Source organism: Salvelinus namaycush, chromosome 41 (genome assembly GCF_016432855.1).
Source record: "Salvelinus namaycush isolate Seneca chromosome 41, SaNama_1.0, whole genome shotgun sequence".
NCBI lineage: Eukaryota > Metazoa > Chordata > Actinopteri > Salmoniformes > Salmonidae > Salvelinus > Salvelinus namaycush.
The window spans coordinates 10,306,052-10,330,672 of NC_052347.1; the positions used below are offsets into that span (position 1 = coordinate 10,306,052).

At 42.1% G+C, this 24,621-nt stretch overlaps 1 protein-coding gene across 1 annotated transcript; it reads right to left on the bottom strand.

Moving 5' to 3' along the window:
- Positions 1-10,493: 10,493 nt before the first annotated feature.
- Positions 10,494-24,610, bottom strand: LOC120034364 (histone acetyltransferase KAT7-like). The gene is made up of 13 exons (XM_038980890.1): positions 24,469-24,610; positions 18,771-18,918; positions 17,773-17,934; positions 16,399-16,638; positions 16,137-16,219; positions 15,901-15,987; positions 15,214-15,324; positions 14,546-14,731; positions 14,315-14,404; positions 14,068-14,208; positions 13,887-13,980; positions 13,506-13,759; positions 10,494-12,919 (listed from the first exon to the last, which is right to left on the bottom strand). The coding sequence occupies exons 1-13, from the start codon at positions 24,481-24,483 to the stop codon at positions 12,821-12,823; spliced, it is 1,710 nt and encodes a 569-aa protein (XP_038836818.1). The 5' UTR covers positions 24,484-24,610; the 3' UTR covers positions 10,494-12,820.
- Positions 24,611-24,621: the final 11 nt, after the last annotated feature.

A 24,621-nucleotide genomic window follows, 5' to 3' on the forward strand; every position in this document is an offset into this window, starting at 1 on the left:
CACACGTTGCAGTGGAGAGTGAGTGTGTACCATACGGCAACACACCAACTAACTGACTGATGCTTGATTCGAGTTTAACTGCTTTCCAATCAGTCGAGGACTTTAGAGGAAACATGCCTCAAAGACACATGCTGGTCTCTCAGGTAAATTATTGAGTCAATCCATCATTGAGGGAAATGCCCAGTCATATGAATGCCGTATTCATTGGAGTAAGCTCTCTTACTACATGATACCCAGTCATATGAATGCCGTATTCATTGGAGTAAGCTCTCTTACTACATGATACCCAGTCATATGAATGCCGTATTCATTGGCGTAAGCTCTCTTACTACATGATACCCAGTCATATGAATGCCGTATTCATTGGAGTAAGCTCTCTTACTACATGATACCCAGTCATATGAATGCCGTATTCATTGGAGTAAGCTCTCTTACTACATGATACCCAGTCATATGAATGCCGTATTCATTGGAGTAAGCTCTCTTACTACATGATACCCAGTCATATGAATGCCGTATTCATTGGAGTAAGCTCTCTTACTACATGATACCCAGTCATATGAATGCCGTATTCATTGGAGTAAGCTCTCTTACTACATGATACCCAGTCATATGAATGCCGTATTCATTGGAGTAAGCTCTCTTACTACATGATACCCAGTCATATGAATGCCGTATTCATTGGCGTAAGCTCTCTTACTACATGATACCCAGTCATATGAATGCCGTATTCATTGGAGTAAGCTCTCTTACTACATGATACCCAGTCATATGAATGCCGTATTCATTGGCGTAAGCTCTCTTACTACATGATACCCAGTCATATGAATGCCGTATTCATTGGCGTAAGCTCTCTTACTACATGATACCCAGTCATATGAATGCCGTATTCATTGGCGTAAGCTCTCTTACTACATGATACCCAGTCATATGAATGCCGTATTCATTGGAGTAAGCTCTCTTACTACATGATACCCAGTCATATGAATGCCGTATTCATTGGAGTAAGCTCTCTTACTACATGATACCCAGTCATATGAATGCCGTATTCATTGGCGTAAGCTCTCTTACTACATGATACCCAGTCATATGAATGCCGTATTCATTGGCGTAAGCTCTCTTACTACATGATACCCAGTCATATGAATGCCGTATTCATTGGAGTAAGCTCTCTTACTACATGATACCCAGTCATATGAATGCCGTATTCATTGGCGTAAGCTCTCTTACTACATGATACCCAGTCATATGAATGCCGTATTCATTGGCGTAAGCTCTCTTACTACATGATACCCAGTCATATGAATGCCGTATTCATTGGCGTAAGCTCTTTTACTACATGATACCCAGTCATATGAATGCCGTATTCATTGGAGTAAGCTCTCTTACTACATGATACCCAGTCATATGAATGCCGTATTCATTGGAGTAAGCTCTCTTACTACATGATACCCAGTCATATGAATGCCGTATTCATTGGCGTAAGCTCTCTTACTACATGATACCCAGTCATATGAATGCCGTATTCATTGGAGTAAGCTCTCTTACTACATGATACCCAGTCATATGAATGCCGTATTCATTGGAGTAAGCTCTCTTACTACATGATACCCAGTCATATGAATGCCGTATTCATTGGCGTAAGCTCTCTTACTACATGATACCCAGTCATATGAATGCCGTATTCATTGGCGTAAGCTCTCTTACTACATGATACCCAGTCATATGAATGCCGTATTCATTGGAGTAAGCTCTCTTACTACATGATTCCAGATTTGTTATTGCATAGTTTTGATGTCTTCAATATTATTTTACATTAAAAATTAAGCATAACCCTTGAATGAGTAGGCGTGTCCAAACTTTTTTGACTGGTACTGTATGTGCATAAATATGATATAGCACCAGGACCCTGATGAAGACAGCTTGTCTGTCGAAACGTTGGTTATTAGGTTATGAAATGAGTGCGTCTGAGCTCCTAGAGTGTGTGGCTCTCCTTTTCTTTTTCTAGTGTTCTACTCGGCCAGCCAGCTCCTAAACAGGTGTGCGTTTCTTTCGCCTCCAGATAGCACCAGCATTACCCTTGCTAGACAAGGAATTACAGGATATTTGTAGCCACATTACTGTAGAGACGGTTATGAGCAGTGACATGGTGGTGTTGTCGTTCCTTTTTGTCTAGAATTCATATGGAACAGAAGCAGTCTAATTTATTCCCTGTCCGTTTGGAGAGTGGTGACAGTGTTTCTCATCAGGACACTCAGATCATCTGAGGACCCTCCTTAGATCACATCCTCAATCAGCCTTGGTCTAGTCTAACTCATCTCATCTCTCTGCATCCTCTGACCCTTCCCTCATCACTCCACGCCTAAACACGGCCAGAGATGTCTGACTACTTTCAATCACCACAAAGTGTCAGAGAGAAATGTCTTACCTCAACTAAATGTTCCTTTCTGTAGATGTGTGCCTTGATGAATTGTTGGCATCTGGGAGAGTTATGCTAAAAGCACAAACAAAGATGATTACCAATCAAATGTAATGTTTTGTTAACATAAAATGAATACCTTGATAGTTGATGGTGGACTGGTTAACTGTATTATTGACATTGTCCAGGGAGTTATGTGAAAGCCATTGGTCCAGTTATAAATTGGTTTCGGACTGATTTAACCGGTCGAGACTTTTTTGTCACCCTTGGTGAACATAACTCATAAAACATAAAATACAAATCACATGTGGCGTTCCACAAAGTTCGATTTTGGGTCCTTTACTGTTCAGTTTATATACACTGCTCAAAAAAATAAAGGGAACACTAAAATAACACATCCTAGATCTGAATGAATGAAATATTCTTATTAAATACTTTTTTCTTTACATAGTTGAATGTGCTGACAACAAAATCACACAAAAATTATCAATGGAAATCAAATTTATCAACCCATGGAGGTCTGGATTTGGAGTCACACTCAAAATTAAAGTGGAAAACCACACTACAGGCTGATCCAACTTTGATGTAATGTCCTTAAAACAAGTCAAAACGAGGCTCAGTAGTGTGTGTGGCCTCCACGTGCCTGTATGACCTCCCTACAACGCCTGGGCATGCTCCTGATGAGGTGGCGGATGGTCTCCTGAGGGATCTCCTCCCAGACCTGGACTAAAGCATCCGCCAACTCCTGGACAGTCTGTGGTGCAACGTGGCGTTGGTGGATGGAGCGAGACATGATGTCCCAGATGTGCTCAATTGGATTCAGGTCTGGGGAACGGGCGGGCCAGTCCATAGCATCAATGCCTTCCTCTTGCAGGAACTGCTGACACACTCCAGCCACATGAGGTCTAGCATTGTCTTGCATTAGGAGGAACCCAGGGCCAACCGCACCAGCATATGGTCTCACAAGGGGTCTGAGGATCTCATCTCGGTACCTAATGGCAGTCAGGCTACCTCTGGCGAGCACATAGAGGGCCCCCCAAAGAAATGCCACCCCACACCATGACTGACCCACCGCCAAACCGGTCATGCTGGAGGATGTTGCAGGCAGCAGAACGTTCTCCACGGTGTCTCCAGACTCTGTCACGTCTGTCACATGTGCTCAGTGTGAACCTGCTTTCATCTGTGAAGAGCACAGGGCGCCAGTGGCGAATTTGCCAATCTTGGTGTTCTCTGGCAAATGCCAAACGTCCTGCACGGTGCTGGGCTGTAAGCACAACCCCCACCTGTGGACGTCGGGCCCTCATACCACCCTCATGGAGTCTGTTTCTGACCGTTTGAGCAGACACATGCACATTTGTGGCCTGCTGGAGGTCATTTTGCAGGGCTCTGGCAGTGCTCCTCCTGCTCCTCCTTGCACAAAGGCGGAGGTAGCGGTCCTGCTGCTGGGTTGTTGCCCTCCTACGGCCTCCTCTACGTCTCCTGATGTACTGGCCTGTCTCCTGGAAGCGCCTCCATGCTCTGGACACTACGCTGACAGCAAACATTCTTGCCACAGCTCACATTGATGTGCCATCCTGGATGAGCTGCACTACCTGAGCCACTTGTGTGGGTTGTAGACTCCGTCTCATGCTACCACTAGAGTGAAAGCACCGCCAGCATTCAAAAGTGACGAAAACATCAGCCAGGAAGCATAGGAACTGAGAAGTGGTCTGTAGTCACCACCTGCAGAACCACTCCTTTATTGGGAGTGTCTTGCTAATTGCCTATAATTTCCACATGTTGTCTATTCCATTTGCACAACAGCATGTGAAATTTATTGTCAATCAGTGTTGCTTCCTAAGTGGACAGTTTGATTTCACAAAAGTGTGATTGACTTGGAGTTACATTGTGTTGTTTAAGTGTTCCCTTTATTTTTTGAGCAGTGTATATGTTACACCTTGGCAGCGTTATCAGAAAGGAAAGCATTGATTTTTACTGCTACGCAGACAATACACAACTTTACATTTCTGTGTCACCAGAGGATTTTAGCTCCACAGATACATTATTAGACTGTATTAGTGATTTAAATACTCTGATGGCTCACAACTTCCCCCAGCTGTGGTACTTATTGTTGGAGCCAAAGCATAGAGAGAGAATATAGTTGCACATTTTAATTCACAGGCAATAAAGATAAAACAAAAGGTAAAAAACCTAGGTTTTATTTTAGATTCTGAACAAAATATCAAATCACACATTAGGAAATGTGACCAAAATAGCTTTTTACCACCTGAGGAACATTGCCAAGGTGCGGACGTTTCTCTCTCAGGCTGATACAAAGAGAATCATCCATGCTTTTATTACAAGCAGGCTTGACTACTGTAATGCTCTCCTGTCTGGTCTACCCAAAAAAAGCCATTGGTCAACTGCAAAACATACAGAATGCTGCAGCGTGGGTACTGACCAAGACCAGACAGAGAGCACACATTACGCTGGTTTAAAGGTCTCTACACTGGCTGCCTGTGAGTTTAAGAATTAATTTTAAGATTCTTCTCTTGGTTTTTAAATCAATCCACAATTGTGCACCCCAATACATGGTCCCTCAGGTCCTCTGGCAGTGGCCTTTCAACTATCCCAAAGCCTAGGACCAAGAGGCATTGAGAGGCAGCCTTTAGTTACTATGTCCCCAGCCTCTGGAATAGCCTCCCATAGAACATGAGGGGGGCCGAAACTAAGAACATATTTAAAAGCGATGTTAAAACATCTTTTTAGCTTTGCTTTTCCTTAGGGTGCTTTTTAGTTGTTCAGTTTGTGTCATTCTTTAGTTTGTTTATCTGACGTTTGTTGTGTAGTAAATATTTCAGCTTTTATTTTTGTAGGTTATTCATTATTTTTTCCTGTAAAGCACATTGCGTTGCATTCCATGTCTGAAATGCTTGATTTCATTTGATTTGATCGGTGGAACAAGAGAGATAACACTAGGGACTAATCATGCTCTCCCTCAGGAGCGTTTTAGTTGGCAGTGTGACATTCCAGACCGAAGGCTGAAGTGTTGAGAAGGAACTGACATAAATTCTCATCCTAATTTCCTTTAAGTCAATCTAACCTATGCATTCCTCGGTAACTGTAATAGAAATGACTGACATGTATCGCCCAGGTGGGATGACTTTTCCATTAGGTCCAATTCTAGGAACACTTTTTTACCCATGAATACCCTCAGTTATAAGATGTCGCATGTGTGGGTAGGGTTGTGTAACAATCCAAATTAGCAGGCTAATTTCCGAATGAATTACAATAACTAATAAAGAAGCTTTCAAGTTGACGACAGATGTTGAAAACTTGAAGACTAACATTCTTTATTGCTATCTATTGCTCTTTGTAGATGGGTTGCCTGACAACGTCACAAAAATGATGTGCGCGCATCGATGGGCAGAATGCTGTGTGTTTTATGATTCTGAAAGGTCAGATAGCTGGGATAAAACTGCTAAACAAGATGGCTGCTATGTCTCCATCTAATTTGCCTGATCTATTGAGCTGTGCTAGATATGATAAACACAACACAGCTATGTTACCAAAATGTTGTTTCAGTTATACGGCTGAAACAAGACTGTAAAACAAAAAATAAAGATGACTAGACTAAACATTTATTTCAGTTTTTTATCTTCCAGAAATATGTTATTATCTCCTGATGACGTCCACAATGTCCATTGATACCGACCCTTATGACTTCAATGGAGAATGATTTTCAAATGGGTCTGATTTTCAATGCAGCTTGATTACAGACATTTCTATCATGTCATTCTGGCAGGTTCTATATAACCTCTCACCTGTATCAATCGTTCTACTTCAATGATACATTCATTTTATTACATACACCTTTTTTGTTTTTTATCAATCATATTAAAAAAGTTAATCCTGTCAAAGACGCTAAGTTAACTTAACTTCCCAGCCAGCCTGATCCTCCTGGCACATATTCACACCTCTAGCAACATGCCTGAGATTGACTGCCTACTCAGTGAGACCTGCCATTTCACTGAAACTACCTCTGTGGCCTGGGTAGGATTGAGCTGGATAGAGCAGCAATCTCATTTTACAGATTCATCCCTAGAGTTGACCCCAATGTCCAAAAAGACAATGAGGATATTAGGAACCTTTGTGACTGGCTGGGATATTGAATGCAAAACACGTGGCTATGTGCTGATTGAACTGCTCTTGTCACGCACATCCAATAGCACCTGTACTTCAGCCTGGAATTGGTCCATCTATCATTAGAGGGATGATATAACCAACATGTGTGTAGCATGTTATTTTGTTCTTTCTTGTGGTGTATATCCATTCTGTATTTTAATGTATGTATTGTATGTGTGTATTAACATAGACCTTAGCCTATGCCTGCTATGTGACGCATGCCATAAAACACATGGAAGATGTAGGCCTACATGCTACATGCAGATCTGCCAACAGAGGTGTCATTCCCATAAGGGGCACAGGGGCACGTGCCCCCTCAGATGTGTCCTGGGAAAAAAATAACATTACATGTTTTTGTTTAATTTGTTGTTATTGTTTCTCTGTAATACTACTAGACACCTACATATGTATGATGTTAATTTGAGGCAGTTTACTACAGCAGGAAAAGAATCCTGCAGCAATAGGAAATATTATGTGGATTATAATTAATGCAATTTTTGTAAGGGATGAGACATTTTTTGTAATGGAAAATCAAGTCTGTTATTTCAAAGTGGAAATGACAGACTTCAGAAACCTTTTTAAACCTGAAATACACTACAAGTTTTACATTTCCAAGTTTTACATTTTGCATTGCAGGAAAGTTATGCTGCAACAGTTTTTGGAAGCAAACCCCTCGATTTCATCCCTACTTTATATCGGCATCGAACATGTCACCCTCCCTAGAAGAGGGGGTGACCTCGACAATTTATTGTTAAAACGAGAGGCTGCCTGGATCTTTAATTTAAAGACCCTTGTTCCCTTCGGTCTTAACGTAGACTTTTATCTGAAGCCATTCTTGTGATTATTGTGATTTTGCTATTGTAAATGTTTGTAGGCCTATGTAGCCAAATTGTATCTATGATCGTATGCTATCCATTCATGTTTTTGGTATGTTTTTTTATATATCTGAGAATTAACCAATGATATCAGGCCACACCTGTGTGTGTCCTTTGACACTATGTGAAGACAGCTTGTCTGTCAAAACTTTGGTTATTAAATTATTGCATCTGAGCTCCCAGAATGTGCGCCTCTCCTTTAATTTTTCAAGTGATCAAATTAAGATCCTACATCTGTAGCAATTTTATGAAGTTGGCTTTAGCTAGCCCAGATATGTTCCCAATCTCCCAACCTCATAACTAGCTACCAAGAAGACATTTCAGGCTATCAAGTTAGAGTAGCTTGTCTAACTATCTCAGCTGGCATGCCTGCTGGCAAGGTTGGTAGACTAGAAAAGTAAGCAATTACTAAGTGTACTGAATAAGACTCATTCATTTCAATATTTTACTCAGATTTTAGTAGAAATGCAAAGTAGCATATTTAGTTTCTTAAATTAGAAAAAACACCAGTCAGTAGGATACAGACAGCTCAAGAGGTATGATTAGATATGCAGAAAAATAACCATGTTTTTACATAGAACTAAGCATAATGCTTATGGCTCTAGATTGCAGAAGAAAAGCTGTTTCAGATGTTTGAAAAATGCTAAATTCTCCAAATTGGCAAATAGCTGAATTATTGGTGATAATGAACAAAGCAATGTTATACATTCCTAATTAATGACATAATTGCGTTCTGGGTTTATTTTGTAAATGAGCTTTTATGATTTTATATTTATAGCCCTTCTCTGGCCCACCCACCAGCCATCCTCACATACTTTGTGCCCCCTCAGGTTTTTAGGTTGCACGACACCCCAGTCTGACACAGAGATAGAAAGAGTGAAATTACCGAATAAGAACTGTTAAGATAAAAGAAACTTTTTTCAATAAATATATTCATTAGAGATGGTTTGATTTGTCCAACATTGATGCCATTAGCATTTTTTCACCAAGTCAACTGCAACTGCAATATATATTTCTTCAATAAATCATTGCTTATTGTGCTAACTCAATAGTACTTACCTCTGGTTGTTCTGCCCTTATTGGATGATCATTTATCCAGAGGTAAACGATTCGAACACACAATGTAAAACAAATGGGTTGAGAAAAACAACACATGCATCATGAGAAAAAGGTCAGATGGCTTTAGACAAGGCTTTAGACAATCGTGAGTTTGCTCACCAGTTGCGCACAAAGCTATGTCAAAACCAATATTTATTCTCATAAAAATGCACATATGATGCTTATGGAGAGAGGGGCGGAGCAAAACATTGGAATATAAATTGACCACAGCGCTACGGATTGAAAGGCACACGAGAGAGACCACACTATAAAGACCGTTACAACTTTGGCTTTGCTTAATAGATATCTGTTTGTTTCATACAGAAGAAACACCTGCTGCCTATCATCTATTTCCTCAAATTTACCGACATGGACGTTTTAAAGTTTGTGGTTTTGATTGTTGCAGTGTTTGCGCAGGTATACGGTGCCCTGGGAACCCAAACCAGCGACGATGGAGATATTTGGTCGATTGAAAACTGGCAGGTAAAACGCACATCCCTCTTCTGAAGTGCATATCTAGTTGGTTAGCAGCGAATGTTGTAGCGTCCTGCTGCGTTCAAGCTATTATTTTTAGGTTTCACGTTTAGGACATCTTATATGGCAATGGTTGATAGAAGGCTTCTTTATTGACTGTTACAATATTGTTACAGAGGGATCCGTTGGAGAGTGGCTTGGCCTTCCGCGTGGCTGACCTTATCAAGAGGTCCAACTCGCAGCAGTTTCACGGACTCGTTGGGCGAACCTCAGGTCAATTCAACTTTCATATCTTTTGATTTGGTCAGTTTTTTTGGGGGGGTCATAGTAAAATGAGCCTGTAGGCTATAATTTATAGAAATTATAGAAATTTGAATGAATTAAACACATTTCATTTCCCAATTTAGGAGTCCCTCAACCGATTAAACTGGGGCAGAAAAGTAGGTTTTTCAAATTTGAAAGCATTATTAATTGGCCTGCTTTGGGCTATAGCCTATATTATGTACTTCTCAAATAAAATAAATATTGTGTGTGTGTTTCATCAGGAAATAAAGGAGACATGTATATTGGACTCATGGGTCGAAGGTCCTCAAGTGGAGGTAGAGTCAAGCACCTTACCAGATGATAAATATGTTAGCTATCATTCTTCAGAACAATTTCAATCTAATATATTTATTCCATATTTGTTTTTTCCAGAGTCACAAGAAGAATGGAACAAGCCCCAGTATTACTAGAGATGAAGATATAACTTGATTGTTCAAAGTTACTGTAATAATCAATGTTGCTCAAATTATTAATCTAGGTCAAAGCAATCCAATACGTGCAACAAAGCTTAATTGATGTAACATAAGTAAGGAATGTGTAATAAGGGTTAATAATTATTTGACCCATGTGTTTAAACGGCGTCAGGGATTTGCTGCAACTAATTTACATTTTATGCCTTCCTTAACTGTATCATTCTGTACTCTTTGCAATACAAGCCACTTGTCATGTTCAGTCAAGTATTTTTGGGGGGGCATAATATTAGATGGATTGTTGTGCATACAAACAGGTATATTTGTCTAATTTAAGATAATTCACACATGTCCCATCACTGAGAGCATTACTGAACTTCAAGATTAATTAATATTGAAAAATTGTTTGCTTTTCTGTGCTTCATATCAAATGCTGATAATTTGTCAGTGAACCTCTACACATCTATGTGGCAAAGGCTCAATGCTGTTCACATTTCCTTAATAAAAACAATTTGTTCAATCAAGTCCACTTTTTGTAGTGTTCATTTGCTTTCAACTGTCTAGATTTACCAGATTGGTGCAGGTCATGGAGCGGAGATGAAACCACTAGACTGATCCATGCACCCGAGACAGCAACACATTGCACTGTGTAGTGGCAATTGGTTGGGGAAACAGAGGATGCTGCCCAAGAAAGTTCAGAAAGAACACCTTGCACCCAGGATCAAGACATTTGAGTTTAGATTTATTGGAGAGGAAGCAAGTACAAAAGCAGGTGCACACAACGTATCTACATATTAATGCTGTACAGAGGTACTACTGTGTATCTACAGTGGTCTACTGCTCTTTTGATAGCTTACTGAAGAACAAATTCTTGAATGAAGGTGAACATTATGACCACACACACTGGTTTCAGGTAAACCCAGCTGTTCTGGAGTTGCTTTCTATAGATGCCATGACTGGCACAGGAGGAAGCATCAAGACAACACAGACCACAGCAACATGTTGGGTGGCAAAATATGAAAGGCAGAGGTAAAGGAGAATTGTTTTGGGGAAATTAACAGTTGACCTGTTGTAGCAGTGTTTTCTCAGGTTCCAATAAAATATACAGTGAAATGAGCTGCAAGTTGACCTGCTATAATACCTACTTTGTGTGATGTTAGGCCAAGTTAGCATCGATTCATGCCAAAGATGCAGATATTATACAGACTCTTTGAAGAACCATGAACTTTGCAACTAAATCAAAATCATACCCCAAAATATAGTGGACAGTGTACAATCTAGTTTCAGAGAGTCAAAATAAGGAAGTAAACAATCTGATGGGCAGGTATATTTCAAGGCCTGTTACTTAACATTCAAAAGCAGAAGGAATGAATAAAGCCTGACTGGCCCAAAACTATTTTAACATGCATTTTACATTGGACATCCAACACGAGTGCTTCAATTCTGAAAATAATCATAACGCCATATTATTGGAGTATTACTTTCTTAGTTGGATCCATTGAAATACATTTTGAAATATGGACGTGAAATATACAGTATATTTGGCAGCCTTGAAGAAATACCTCCTCTCAGATTCTGAGCTTGTTTTGTTTCTCCCCTATGACAAACATATACACGGATCAAATAGCTTATTTTTTTAAAAACACACAAGAAAGAACCCAGAAACACAACTGAATAAAAACTCTAAACAAGGATTAACACTATTTCAGAATGACAGTGAAGTTTGTCAATCCTTTACGATGTTAGTAAGAGTTAACTTTTGACATATGGTCAGTAAAGGCCATTTCTTCTGCAACTATAAAGATGTGCACTTTATATATTTATTGCCCTATTGTGGCTATAAATTCTTGAGATGAGGGCCATAGGTTGCTGTGGAACTCAGAATCTTTATATATACACACAGCAGATGGAGGTAATTTCTGGTTTCATCCAAAGTATATGCACAATCAGTCTAGCAGTCAGTAACATTTGCAGCAATTCAAAATGTTGGTGAAAAACATCCATTATTTTATCCTTATACACATAGACATAAAATGGGTTGACCACAACGCAAAACTAATGGTCTCTTTTGCTGTGTACTACATGCATTTGCTTGTTCCTCTGCAACATGTCAGAGAAAATCTCTTCTAATGACACGTTCAAATCTAGTTCTCAGTACGGCTAGGAAACCAGTCCTGCACATTTTAAAAACTTTCTTCAAATATACTTTGTCTTGCCAAACCTGTACTATAAAATCTTCTCTCTATCATTTAAATATATTGACAGCATGACTTGAACTTGACATCAAATTCGTACTTCGGCCTCAGACAGAGCCTGACTGAGAATTCCAGTTATTTTCCTCCTCCTTCTCTCCCAAAGTGTTTACTTGTGCACTCTTCCTCGTGGATTTAAAAGGAATGGATTGGGGTAAGGAACTTCCTCCAGCCAACGTTTTCACCAGTCCGATGCTTTTAAATACTTGAAAGAGTGCACACTGTGGAGAGAAGGGGAAGAAAGGGAATTGGCCATTTTTCAGGGAGCCAAATTTAAAATAGCTTAAAAAAGGACATTCGCCAAAACAGCTTAAAACAGTGGTAAAACCAAACACAAGTTTAAACAGTTTAAAACAGTGGTAAAACCAAACACAAGTTTAAAAAAATTCAAAAAAATAAAAAGTTAAATAAAAAGTTAAATAAAGCTCAAACCAAACAGAAACACTAAAGACAATCAAGACACATGGATACATTGTTGTGTTACCTCAACCCCTCCCAGAAAGACAGCTATATTCCCATACGTACTAACTGACTGGCTCACTAGGTTAATACGCTTCTACTGAGAAGTTGTGTGAGGAAAGCTAGGGTCTGGATTCAAGCAACCCACCATCAGTATTCTTCTTGATATTATGATCTACTACTTAAGCCTGGTTAGGACTCTCAATAATAATGATCAATAATTCTGCACTAACACAGTGTACTGATCAAAAAGTTGTTTGAAGTAAACTATTCTGATAGTGAGCTTTGAACGCAGGTCCGTGGGTTGGAGAGTTGGCGTGGTATGGTGTAGGGGGAAGGGGTGTCCTATGTTCCTTTAGGTGGGGTCCACTTTAAGGCGGTGGGTTCAATAGTCTTGCTGCTGCCACGCTTGGTCTCCTTGGCTTTCCAGTCATCGATTAGGTCCTGGAGGAGATAGTAGCATGTTAGCCTCAGAAGCCAAGGTTTGTCACGCTCCGTTCCAAAACCTGTGGAAGTTCTCCTCAGGAAGACAATAAAAAAGGACAGACAGTGGTATAGATAGAAACTAGACATGTTGCCACTTTTCAAACCCATTAAATATTTAGCATGTTTCAGCTTATTTTATTTATTCATACACAACTAACACAGCATAGGCAAACTGTCTGACACGGTAGAAAGAGAAACAAAGCAAATAAAAATAGCAAAAAATAAATTAAAAAGCCTCTGAGGGGAAACGTCACTTCTACTCAAAATCCAATACCAAAGTTCTCCAGACTTCCAATAGTAAAGTCATCGTGATGAGATTTGGAAGGATGGGTCCGTGAGGTTAGTAAGAATGTTAGCACTGCTAGGCTCAATGATAAGTGGATGTCCAAGACAACATCGAGACTGAACTGACGTCTAATGTAATAATCCAAACCCCAACTAATTCCACAGTTAGTTAGAGAAATGTCCTGGCCGTCATACTAAATCAGAACTTGTTCTTGGCTGATTAAAGAATAAATATATGAAGAAATGGTAGGTGACATACCTGTCTCTTCAAGACCAGGTGCTTCCCTTTCCAGTACTTGAGCATCTGGAGGGACTGCAGGGTGCTGACGATGTCCACTGGGTTGACGGCTGTCTCCTGGCTGATCTCCTTGATGGAGATCTCCTTCCCCTGGAACTGGTTGAGGTAGCGCAGCAGCACCTCCTTCCAGTAGGACCTGTAGCTGATTAGGCCCAGGTCTGAGAGGGGCCGTTCTGGAGAGCCCACCTTCTCCTCCACCTTAGACAGTAGGTAACCTGGGAGAGGGCAGACCACACACAGGGTTACACAGAGACCAGGGTTAGAGAGAAACCAGGACCAGACACGGGGTTACAAAGAGGTCAGGTAGAGTCAGAGAGACCACAAGGTAGTGGCAGTACTCACTGAAGTCAATCAGCATCTTTCCGTAGCCCTGCCTCATGTACTGTGGCATGGTGAGGATACAGGAGACATTGTAGTTCAGGAACGAGTTCTTCTCCTAAAATGGGAGGGCATAGACGTTTTGAGTTTGAGAAAAGCAGTTTATAAATAAAACGTAGCATTATAACTACGACTGACTGGTTACCTTTGAGAAGTAGCCCACAAGATGGCAGCCGGTGTTGTCAGCCTCTGTCATGACGTAGAAGAGGAAGGGCTCCACGTCGTAGTATAGGGTCTTGTGGTCCAGGAAGAGCTTAGCCAGAAGGCACAGGTTTTGGCAGTAGATCTGTGGACGATAGGGTCATTTAGCAGGGTTATGGTCAGAGCAGGGTAGTCAGAACATTCACAAGGCAGGATAACATAACATTCCTGGGACCCCAGCAATCTCTCACCTTGTTCTTTTTACCGTCCACCTCAAAGACGGAGATGTTTCCCTTTCGATAGATCTCATCCCCTGGTGGGTGTTTCCAGACACACTTGGCCTGTACAGGGGGAGGGACGGCACCGATCATCATACAAAAACTTATTCAGAATTGAGATCCACTCTGAAACGTCTGAATCCATCCATAAAGAACAATCAGAAAACACCGGAGAAACTAATTGACATGCACCAACGTTCTCACCATGTGCCGGCGCAGGATGGTCAGGCTCTTCATGTACTTGAGGCAGAACTCACACATGTAGAGGCGTCCCAGGCGGGCGTACTCCTCGGGGTAGGGCGAGTGGTACCAGGTGTCCAGCTCGTAGCGGCCAAACACAATGGTCTTGATCATGTTGCTGCCCTCCGCCACCTGGCCCTGCAGCTTCTCCTGCACCAGGCGGAGGACAGGGAGAGGGGACAGAAAAGAGAGGAGGAAGAGAGAGGTTTGACCAACGCAGCAAGGGAGAGGGGCAGGCAAAACGCCACGGGAGGAGAACTCATTACTCTCCGTGGAAGCGACCACGGAGAATGCGCTTTAATTTGGAAAAAAAGGTTAGAAATGTGTGTGGAAAGGATAAGAGAGAGCTCTGATTTGGAAGACTGAAAGGGGAGGCTCTTAAAGATATTGGCTAGAGTAAATCTAGCTCAAAGAGAGCGAAGAAGAACTTCTCCATAAACTACCCGGTCTTGTAACTGACAACACCAGACAGTGTGAGAAGCCAGATTACCCAGAATGCTCCCCGTCTGGCACTGCCCACCATAAACGGTGAGAGCTGGGTGTCGACTGGGCCCAGTCCAGCCAGTCACTAGTACAGGCTCAGGAAAAGAAAGAGGAAAATGGGAGGAAGGGCGATGAGTTCTCTCTCTTACAAGATCCTCCGAAGCACGTGCCTGGGCTTTTCGAAAGAGCTCCAGGTCGTAATCACTTGTGATGTTCTCCAGGAGGGGCTCTCGGTTGTTGCCGTGGGACTGCCGGTGATCCTGGGACATCAGAGAGGGAGAAGAAGCCTTTAACCTCAGAACAATCAGCACATCTCTTCAACCGGACACATTATTTACCTTCAACATATCTGTTGTCCAAACAGTTGTCAAACTGTGCTTGCGAGACACTTTTTAATACTGCAAGTATTATATTTGTTTACGTTTCGTATGGGATAAGAGTGTATTACAACGCGTAGGCTACAAGGAAGCTTTTTCTTCTGGCACTAATGGAAATGGGTAGTTTTTTCATTCCTAGAGTTTGGATTAGAGGTCAGATCATCACACTCACCATGTACTAGTCTTTCTGCTCTTTTAGCAGACCCGAGTTCCTCTTCTTCCTCATTTCCGTCACCTTCTCCTTGTACCTCATCTGTCTCTCCGTTGGGGCCTAATCCATTATGCAATGTTATGATACTGCCATGATACTGCCTTTAAATCCAAATCCTAATTTGCGCCCTATTTGATATTGCCTTTCTTGAAACATTGACTGCAAGGAGAGACAAATCCAAACCAAAAACAGTAGCGTAGTGATAAAATGAGATGGTTGACCAAATGAAAGGCCCAGGATCATAGTACCTGGTGACGGGTAGCGTGTCTGTTCTCATCCTGCCGGTGGGACAACGTCCGCTCCTCCACCTGTTTGTCACGAGAGGAGGCCCTCGTCTGCGAAGAGAATTCCCATTTGGTAAGCGATCCCTACTAAAGATATGCCTACAGTATGTTGTTTTATTAAGTAGTAGGCAGACAGATTTCAGACACAGTCCAAGAATCCCACACCTCAACACTAAAGACAACTTCTAAGGTAGATTTACCTTGCATTCATCTACAGAGAGGTTGTGGAAGAGAGGGCAGCCAGATATTGAGAAGTGCCTCTCATGTTTCCCTGTCAAATGGCCTGAAAAACAAATAAAACAGAGAACGTCAAATGAAACCAATGCAGAACATAACAATTAACAGTGTGTGTTTTGAATGTGTAGCGCTCTGAGGTCCACATTGCACAAAAAGTCAACTATGTAAATAAATGTCCTGTCCTCATTGACGGTGGAGCTGACAGTTAAGAATGAGATCATTTACCCAGGGAGTTGCAGCCTGGTGTGGGGCACTTCATGTTGAAGTTGTAGCTCTCGTGGAAGCGGCGGCGCTTGGGCCTGTGGGAGAGGTCGCTGCCAGAGTCTTTGAGTGACAGCTCCTTGGCCAGGCTCTCGTCATGAGAGGCGTTAGGGCTGGACACGTCAATGTCCGACTCCGATGAGAGGGCATTCCCTGTTGGGGTGCGGGGCGGAGACTCGTCCTGGTCTGCTGCTCGCTTCAGGTCTGGAAAAGCCAACGAGGAGAAGAACACATGTAAAGGAATTGTTATACTCACAAGTCCGACAGACACCTCACATTGTTTTATTTTACCTTTATTCAACTAGGAAAGTCAGTTAAGAACAAATTCTTGTTCACAATTACGGCCTACCCCGGCCAAACCCGGACGACGCTGGGCCAATTGTGCGTCGCCCTTTGGGACTCCCAATCACGGCCAGTTGTGATACAGCCTGGAATCGAACCAGGGTCTGTAGTGACACCTCTAGCACTGAGATGCAGTGCTTTAGACCGCTGTGCCACTCGGGAGCCCACATGATGGGGCTTAGTTCATATTTCAAGTGGCTGGCTTGTATCTAGAATTATGAACGAGGACATTCCAACTATCTCACCACTCTCTCACAGTACCATGTCTATACAGTTTCAGGACACAAGGTTCCATTTTGTTGTGATGCTGTTATACACACACACACACACACACACACACACACACACACACACACACACACACACACACACACACACACACACACACACACACACACACACACACACACACACACACACACACACACACACACACACACACACACACACACACACACAATGCTATATATTTTTTGTCAATGTTGGTGATGCATTTGTTTTTCACAAAATTCTTGCACGCCCCCTTCAGGTTTTCCCAAGGCATGTTTTTCCAAAGGCAAAAAGTGAGGGGTATGAAACAGGACAGGAGGGGGTGATGACTCATCGTGACATCAAACACCCAATACATGATCGCGTACAACGACCCCACCACACCAGCAACGGAAACCCAAAGGAATGAATAGGGATGGTAGCTACAAGCATAGGCTGCAATTTTCAGCAGAACTGTCTGAGTAACCAGCAGAAACATAACAAATGAGTGGAATAACATGTGGAGGACAACACAAGCTCAAATCATCTGTTTGAGGACACAAGTCCAAAACAAACTTAAAGAGTAGAAAAGCACTGGTTGAGCATCACTGCCTCTTCGAAAACTTAAAATGATACAATGAAAACATAACATCAATAACGCAGTGGGTGGCCAGCTCTCGCATGTGGACAATGGAGCGGGGGGGGGGGACTGTGAGAGAAAGTGACCATGCTGCCTCGTCCTCCTACCCTCCACATGCTGCTCCGTGTCCGACCCCGAAGAGCGACTCTGGCGCAGAGGGTATTTCTTGGGGGTGACCGGCGGCCCTTGCTGCACACTACGGCTACGGGTCACTCGTCGGGCAGAGAAGGTCACCACCTCTGCTGGGCTGATCTGGGCAGGGCTGGAATCTAAAAAGACATTTTTTTAACAAACGTCTTCAGGGGTCTCTGGCCCTAAGCAGTAATGTAGAAGGCTAGGAGCTACAACTCTTGTCTCGTCAATGGACAAATCCCTTTCAAGCAGAGACACTTACACTCCCTTAACAAACGGATTCGTTTCCACAACAAAACTGACCAGTAGAGTACAGGCAACAAACAAAACATAGGCCCAAGCAGTAGGCTACTTGTTGTGTGTAACAACTTAATAACAATATCAGTTCAGTTGTCACATTGAGGACCAAGGGACATGCCAAGCTTTTCAAAAACCACATAGAATGCATCCAGTTTTTTTTCAATAACAAAAGGGAGTGGAAACTATATCATCCTCTACTCAAACCATGACAGCCAGACCGAATAGGGATCAGGGGGTATGACTGCTGTCTAAACCCATTCACAGTTTATGAGCTTGAATGCTGATATTCAATGGCTATTGTACAGCAAGCGATAACAACCCATGAGCACATCTATGGGTATATCTACAGACAAAAGAGAACCCCAGCATTACAGTCAGTATCTTCATTTTGAATCTTCTGACTTAGATTATTGTCACAACATTTGGTTCAATGACCTAGACTGACAACTCATATGGCTGGAATCCAAGGGATTCACATAGGATTCATAGTTATTCAGCAGATTCTTGATGCAGAAACATAACAATATAAATATCTTGGCCATCTCATGACAGTTCCATATCAAACCTGCACTGTTGGTTAAGGGCTTGTAAGCAAGCCACTGTAAGGTCTACTACACCTGTTGTATTCGGCGCATGTGACAAATACAATTTGCTTTGAAAAAGGCATATTTACCTTGTGAACTTTGGCTGAGTCGCAGCGATGCCCGGGTGAGGCGCGTGTTCCTCCGTGTTCTCCCATAGGTCTCGATTCTATCTGTGTGCTCATGGTCAGCAGAGAAGTCTGAATCTTCAGTGCCGTCGGAGCTGCTTCCAGCATTCCTCTTTCATAGAACAAAAGGGAAGGTCGATCGTCAGTTATGCACATCAGTAACATAAACATGACGATTCTTTGGTTTGGTTCCTGTTAGCTTGTATGAACACAATGCTATCGTCGAATCCATTTATGATTATCATGAAGCATCACTTGTGTGCCCCAAATCTTCCTATTACTTTCGTTGTCGTCTTCCAACAACATGCGGGAGGAAACAGCGCAATAGCCGCTCTAACTGCGACGTGAATAGGCTATATTCAGTAGACTACAGTGCATTCAGAAAGTATTCAGACCCCTAGAGACTTTTTCCACATTTTGTTACGTTACAGCCTTATTCTAAAATGTTTTAAATCGTTTTTTCCCCCTCCTCAATCTACACACAATACCCCATAATGACAAGGCAACCTTTTTTATTTTAGCAAATGTATAAAAATATATATCACATTTACATACGTATTCAGACTGTTTACTCAGTACTTTGTTGAAGCACCTTTGGCAGCGATTACAGCCTCGGGTCTTCTTGGGTATGACGCTTGGCACACCTGTATTTGGGGAGTTTCTCCCATTCTTCTCTGCAGATCCTCTCAAGCTCTGTCAGGTTGGATGGGGAGCATCGCTGCACAGCTATTTTCAGGTCTGTCCAGAGATGTTTGATCGGGTTCAGGTCTGGACTCTGGCTGGGCCACTCAAGGACATTCAGAGACTTGTCCCGAAGCCACTCCTGCGTTGTCTGTGTGCTTAGGGTCGTTGTCCTGTTGGTAGGTGAACCTTCACCCCAGTCTGAGGTCCTGAGGGCTCTGGAGCAGGTTTTCATCAAGGATCTCTCTGTACTTTGCTGTTCATCTTTGCCTCGATCCTGACTAGTCTGCCAGTCCTTGCCGCTGAAAACAACCCCACAGCATGATGCTGCCAACACGCTTCACCTTAGGGATAGTACCAGGTTTCCTCCAGACGTCATGCTTGGTATTCAGGCCAAAGAGTTAAATCTTGGTTTCATCAGACCAGAGAATCTTGTTTCTCATGGTCTGAGAGTCCTTTAGGTGCCTTTTGGCAAACTCAAATAGGGCTGTCATGTGCCTTTTACTAAAGAGTGGCTTCCGTCTGGCCACTCTACCATAAAGGCCTGATTGGTGGAGTGCTGCAGAGATGGTTGTCCTTCTGGAAGGTTCTCCCATCTCCACAGAGGAACTCTGGAGCTCTGTCAGAGTGACCATTGGGTTCTTTTCCTATTTTTTTTACTTGGTCACCTCACTGACCAAGGCTCCGATTGCTCAGTTTGGCTGGGCGGCCAGCTCTAGGAAGAGTATTGGTGGTTCCAAACTTCTTCCATTTAAGAATGATGGAGGCCACTGTGTTCTTGGGGACCTTCAATGCTGCAGACATTTTTTGGTACCCTTCCCCAGATCTGTGCCTCGACACAATCCTGTCTCGGAGCTCTACGGATAATTCCTTCGACCTCATGGCTTGGTTTTTACTCTGTTATGCATTGTCGACTGTGGGACCTTGTATAGACAGGTGTGTGCCATTCCAAATCATGTCCAATCAATTGAATTTACCACAGGTGGACTGCAATCAAGTTGTAGAAACATCTCAAGGATGATCAATGGAAACAGGATACACCTGAGCTTAATTTCGGGTCAAAGGGTCTGAATACTTATGTAAATAAGTTTTTACATTTACTTATTTTTTAATACATTTTCAAGAATTTATAAAAACCTGCTTTTGCTTTGTCATTATGGGGTATTGTGTGTAGATTGATGAAAAAAATTATATTTGATATATTTTAGAATAAGGCTGTAACGTAACAGAAGGTGGAAAAAGGGAAGGGGTCTGAATACTTTCCGAATGCACTGTATATCCCCCGTCTCCCCTAATCTGCATCGGATGCGCTCATCCATTTTCTGCAGAGATCTCAAGTTATGATGCTGCATGCATTTCGTCAAATGCTCGCAGTCAAACAACAAATAATAATTACAGACCTATATCCATCCTGCTCTGCCTTAAAGTCTTCGAAAGCCAAGTTAATAAACAGATCACTGACCATTTCGAATCCCACTGTACCTTCTCCGCTGTGCAATCCGGTTTCCGAGCCGGTCACGGGTGCACATCAGCCACGCTCAAGGTATTAAACGATATCATAACCGCCATCGATAAAAGACAGTACTGTACAGCTGTCCTCATCGACCTGGCCAATGCCTTCAACTCTGTCAATCACCGTATTCTTATCGGCAGACTCAACAGCTTTGGTTTCTCAAATGACTGCCTCGCTTGGTTCACCAACTACTTCTCAGAGTTCAGTGTGTCAAATCGGAGGGCCTGTTGTCCAGACCTCTGGCAGTCTCTATGGGGGTACCACAAGGTTCAATTCTCGGGCCGACTCTTTTCTCTGTATATATCAATGATGTCGCTCTTGCTGCGGGTGACTCTCTGATCCACCTCTATGCAGACGACACCATTCTGTATACATATGGCCCTTCTTTGGACACTGTGTTAACAAACCTCCAAACAAGCTTCAATGCCATACAACACTCCTTCCGTGGCCTCCAACTGCTCTTAAACGCTAGTAAAACTAAATGCATGCTTTTCAACCGATCACTGCCCGCAGACTGTAAACTCTTCTTCCAGACTCCAATTAAACATCTACAATCCAAAATTAAATCTAGAATCGGCTTCCTATTTTGCAACAAAGCCTCCTTCACTCACGCCGCCAAACATACCCTCGTAAAACTGACTATCCTACCGATCCTCGACGATGTAATTTACAAAATAGCCTCCAACACTCTACTCAGCAAACTGGATGCAGTCTATCACAGTGCCATCTGTTTTGTCACCAAAGCCCCATATACCATCCACCACTGCAACCTGTATGCTCTTGTCGGCTGGCCCTCGCATCATATTCGTCGCCAGACCCACTGGCTCCAGGTCATATATAAGTCTTCGCTAAGTAAAACTCCGCCTTATCTCAGCTCACTGGTCACGATAACAACACCCACCCGTAGCACACGTTCCAGCAGGTATATCTCACTGATCATCCCCAAAGCCAACACCCCCTTTGGCCGCCTTTCCTTCCAGTTCTCTGCTGCCAATGACTGGAACGAATTGCAAAAATAATAATAATAATAATAAAAAATAAAAAAAATAAAAAAAATCGCTGAAGTTGGAGACTCATATCTCCCTCACTAACTTTAAACATCAGCATCTGAGCAGCTAACCGATCGCTGCAGCTGTACACAGCTCATCTATAAATAGCCCATCCAATCTACCTACCTCATCCCCATATTGTTTTTAATTTACTTTTTTGCACACCAGTACTTCTACTTGCACATCATCATCTGCACATCTATCACTCCAGTGTTAATTTGCTAAATTGTAATTACTACGCCACTATGGCCTATTTCTTGCCTTACCTCCTCACGCCATTTCCACACACTGTATATAGACTTTTTTTCTATTGTGTTATTGACTGTACGTTTGTTTAGACAAAGGGTAACTCTGTGTTGTTGTTTGTGTCGCACTGCTTTGATTCATCTTGGCCAGGTCGCAGTTGTAAATGAGAACTTGTTCTCAACTGGCCAACCTGGTTAAATAAAGGTGAAATAAATAAAATAAAAAATAAAAATGTGACAGGTTATTTTCCTGTGTTTAGTCCAGACTGCATCCTCACCTGCAGTGAACCGCACCACGGTATGAATAGAATCGGACCGAGTACACCCTTTTTGAGCAAATCACGGTGCGTTGTTTAGTGTGCTTCCGAGTGCAGATAGTAACCACACCAGTCCAAACGAGCCCAACTAAGGGGGTAAACGCACCAGAGGTCGGAAAAAACGCACCAAACCAATTGTGTGAAAGCCCCCTACAACTGCAAAAACATGTGGCAAAGAAATGTACTTTATGTCCTGAATAGAAAGCGTTATATTTGGGGCAAATCCCAACACATCACTGAGTACCACTCTTCATATTTTCAAGAATGGTGGTGGCTGCATTATGTTATGGGTATACTTGTCATCAGCAAGGAACAGGGAGTTTTTTTAGGATAAAAGAAATGGAATAGAGCTAAGCACAGGCACAATCCTAGAGGAAAACCTAGACACTGGGAGACAAATTCACCTTTCAGCAGGACAATAACCTAAAACACAAGGCAAAATATACACAAGAGTTGCTTATCAAGACGACATTGAATGTTCCTGAATGGCCTAGTTACAGTTTTGACTTAAATCGGCTTGAAAGTCTATGGCAAGACTTGAAAATGGAATGCTCAACAACTAACTTGACAGAGCTTGAAGAATTTAAAAAAGAATAATGTGCAAATATTGCACAATCCAGGTGTGCAAAGTTTTTTGAGACTTACCCAGAAAGACACAGCTGTAATTGCTGAAAAATGTGATTCTAACATGCATTCTCACGGGTGTTAATACTCCTGATTTCATTTTCAATAAATTTGCTAACATTTCTAAACTACATGTTTTCACTTTGTCATTATAAATATTGGGTATTGTGTGTAGACGGGTGAGAAAAAACATTTAATCCATTTTGAATTCAGGCTGTCACACAACAAGTGGAATAAGTCAAGTTCATGTGAATACTTTCTGAAGGCATTGTGTGTTTTGAAGCAAACTGGACTGGAATACTAGCTAGTACTTTACACAGAAAAAAATCCTAATCCAACAGCACAAGCACATAAAATACAAGGATCACCGAAAATAATGTTTACAAGTGTCAATGGTTTACATCTTGATTAATGTGGAGGAGGGGCATGTGTACAAGCAACACTTCCGTAGTACTTTTCCCACAATGCACCATGTCAAAACATTTACCAACGGCCAGAACTGAAATCCACTCGAGAAATGTTCCAAAACAAACATGAACATGCAACGGACCATGCATATGTATATTAACAACATTACCATACTGTTACGTTGACAACTAGCGTAGAGAAAATATATTCGAGATGAAAATGGTTCAACAATCTTGAGGGCACTATTTGTCTTTAACCAATTGCAAGTGAGGAAAGGCGGGACAGGAGAAAATTAAACCAATTGACACTATGTTATTCCTGAATCAATCCAATGAAATTGTGGTTTTGAGGAAGACAAGAATTTCCCTCACCACCAGCAGGATTCAACTAGCTACAGCCAGAGAGGTTTGAACCTAGATAACACCTTTTCCGTACACCCTGCGGGCCTGTTCCACCAAGCTTTTGGTTCTATCACTGCTAGCTGGTGGTTCATCTGTTAGCTAGATAACTATGTCAGCTAGCTAAAGCGATTGTGAAATGATGTTCAAATGCGCCCCATGAACACACTCATGGATAGCTAGTTAGCATTAACTAGACCAGTATCGCATCAGCTTGCCATGGCATTTGTGCTATTCTAAATGTTACACAAAATTGATTGTGCCATGTTTTAACGCAAACCAGGGCTCAATTAGCTCCTATCTGTCACGTTATAGTGACATTTCGACATGATAGCAAGTTAGCTAAACAAATTGACATTAGATATAGCTAGCATGAGTCAGTCACCTGTATTTTACCACTACGTATCTAAATAAATCAAGTTCTTACCTTTCTCCGAGGCATATTTCACTTTAACGGTGTCTGTTTTAAGACGTTAGCTATCCCTTAGCAGTAAAAATAAACACAGCGTTTTAAAATGAAAACGCTCACTAATGAAACGGGTTGACTGGAGATGCCGTTCAACGTTTGTCTCACACTTCC

Excerpts from the sequence above, each read along its gene's own strand:
- LOC120034364 (XM_038980890.1), bottom strand. Across the intron at positions 14,732-15,213 it reads CACGTGCTTCGGAGGATCTT|GAGAAGCTGCAGGGCCAGGT; the intron begins GTAAGAGAGAGA and ends CGCCTGGTGCAG. Across the intron at positions 14,405-14,545 it reads CCATCCTGCGCCGGCACATG|GCCAAGTGTGTCTGGAAACA; the intron begins GTGAGAACGTTG and ends CCCCCTGTACAG.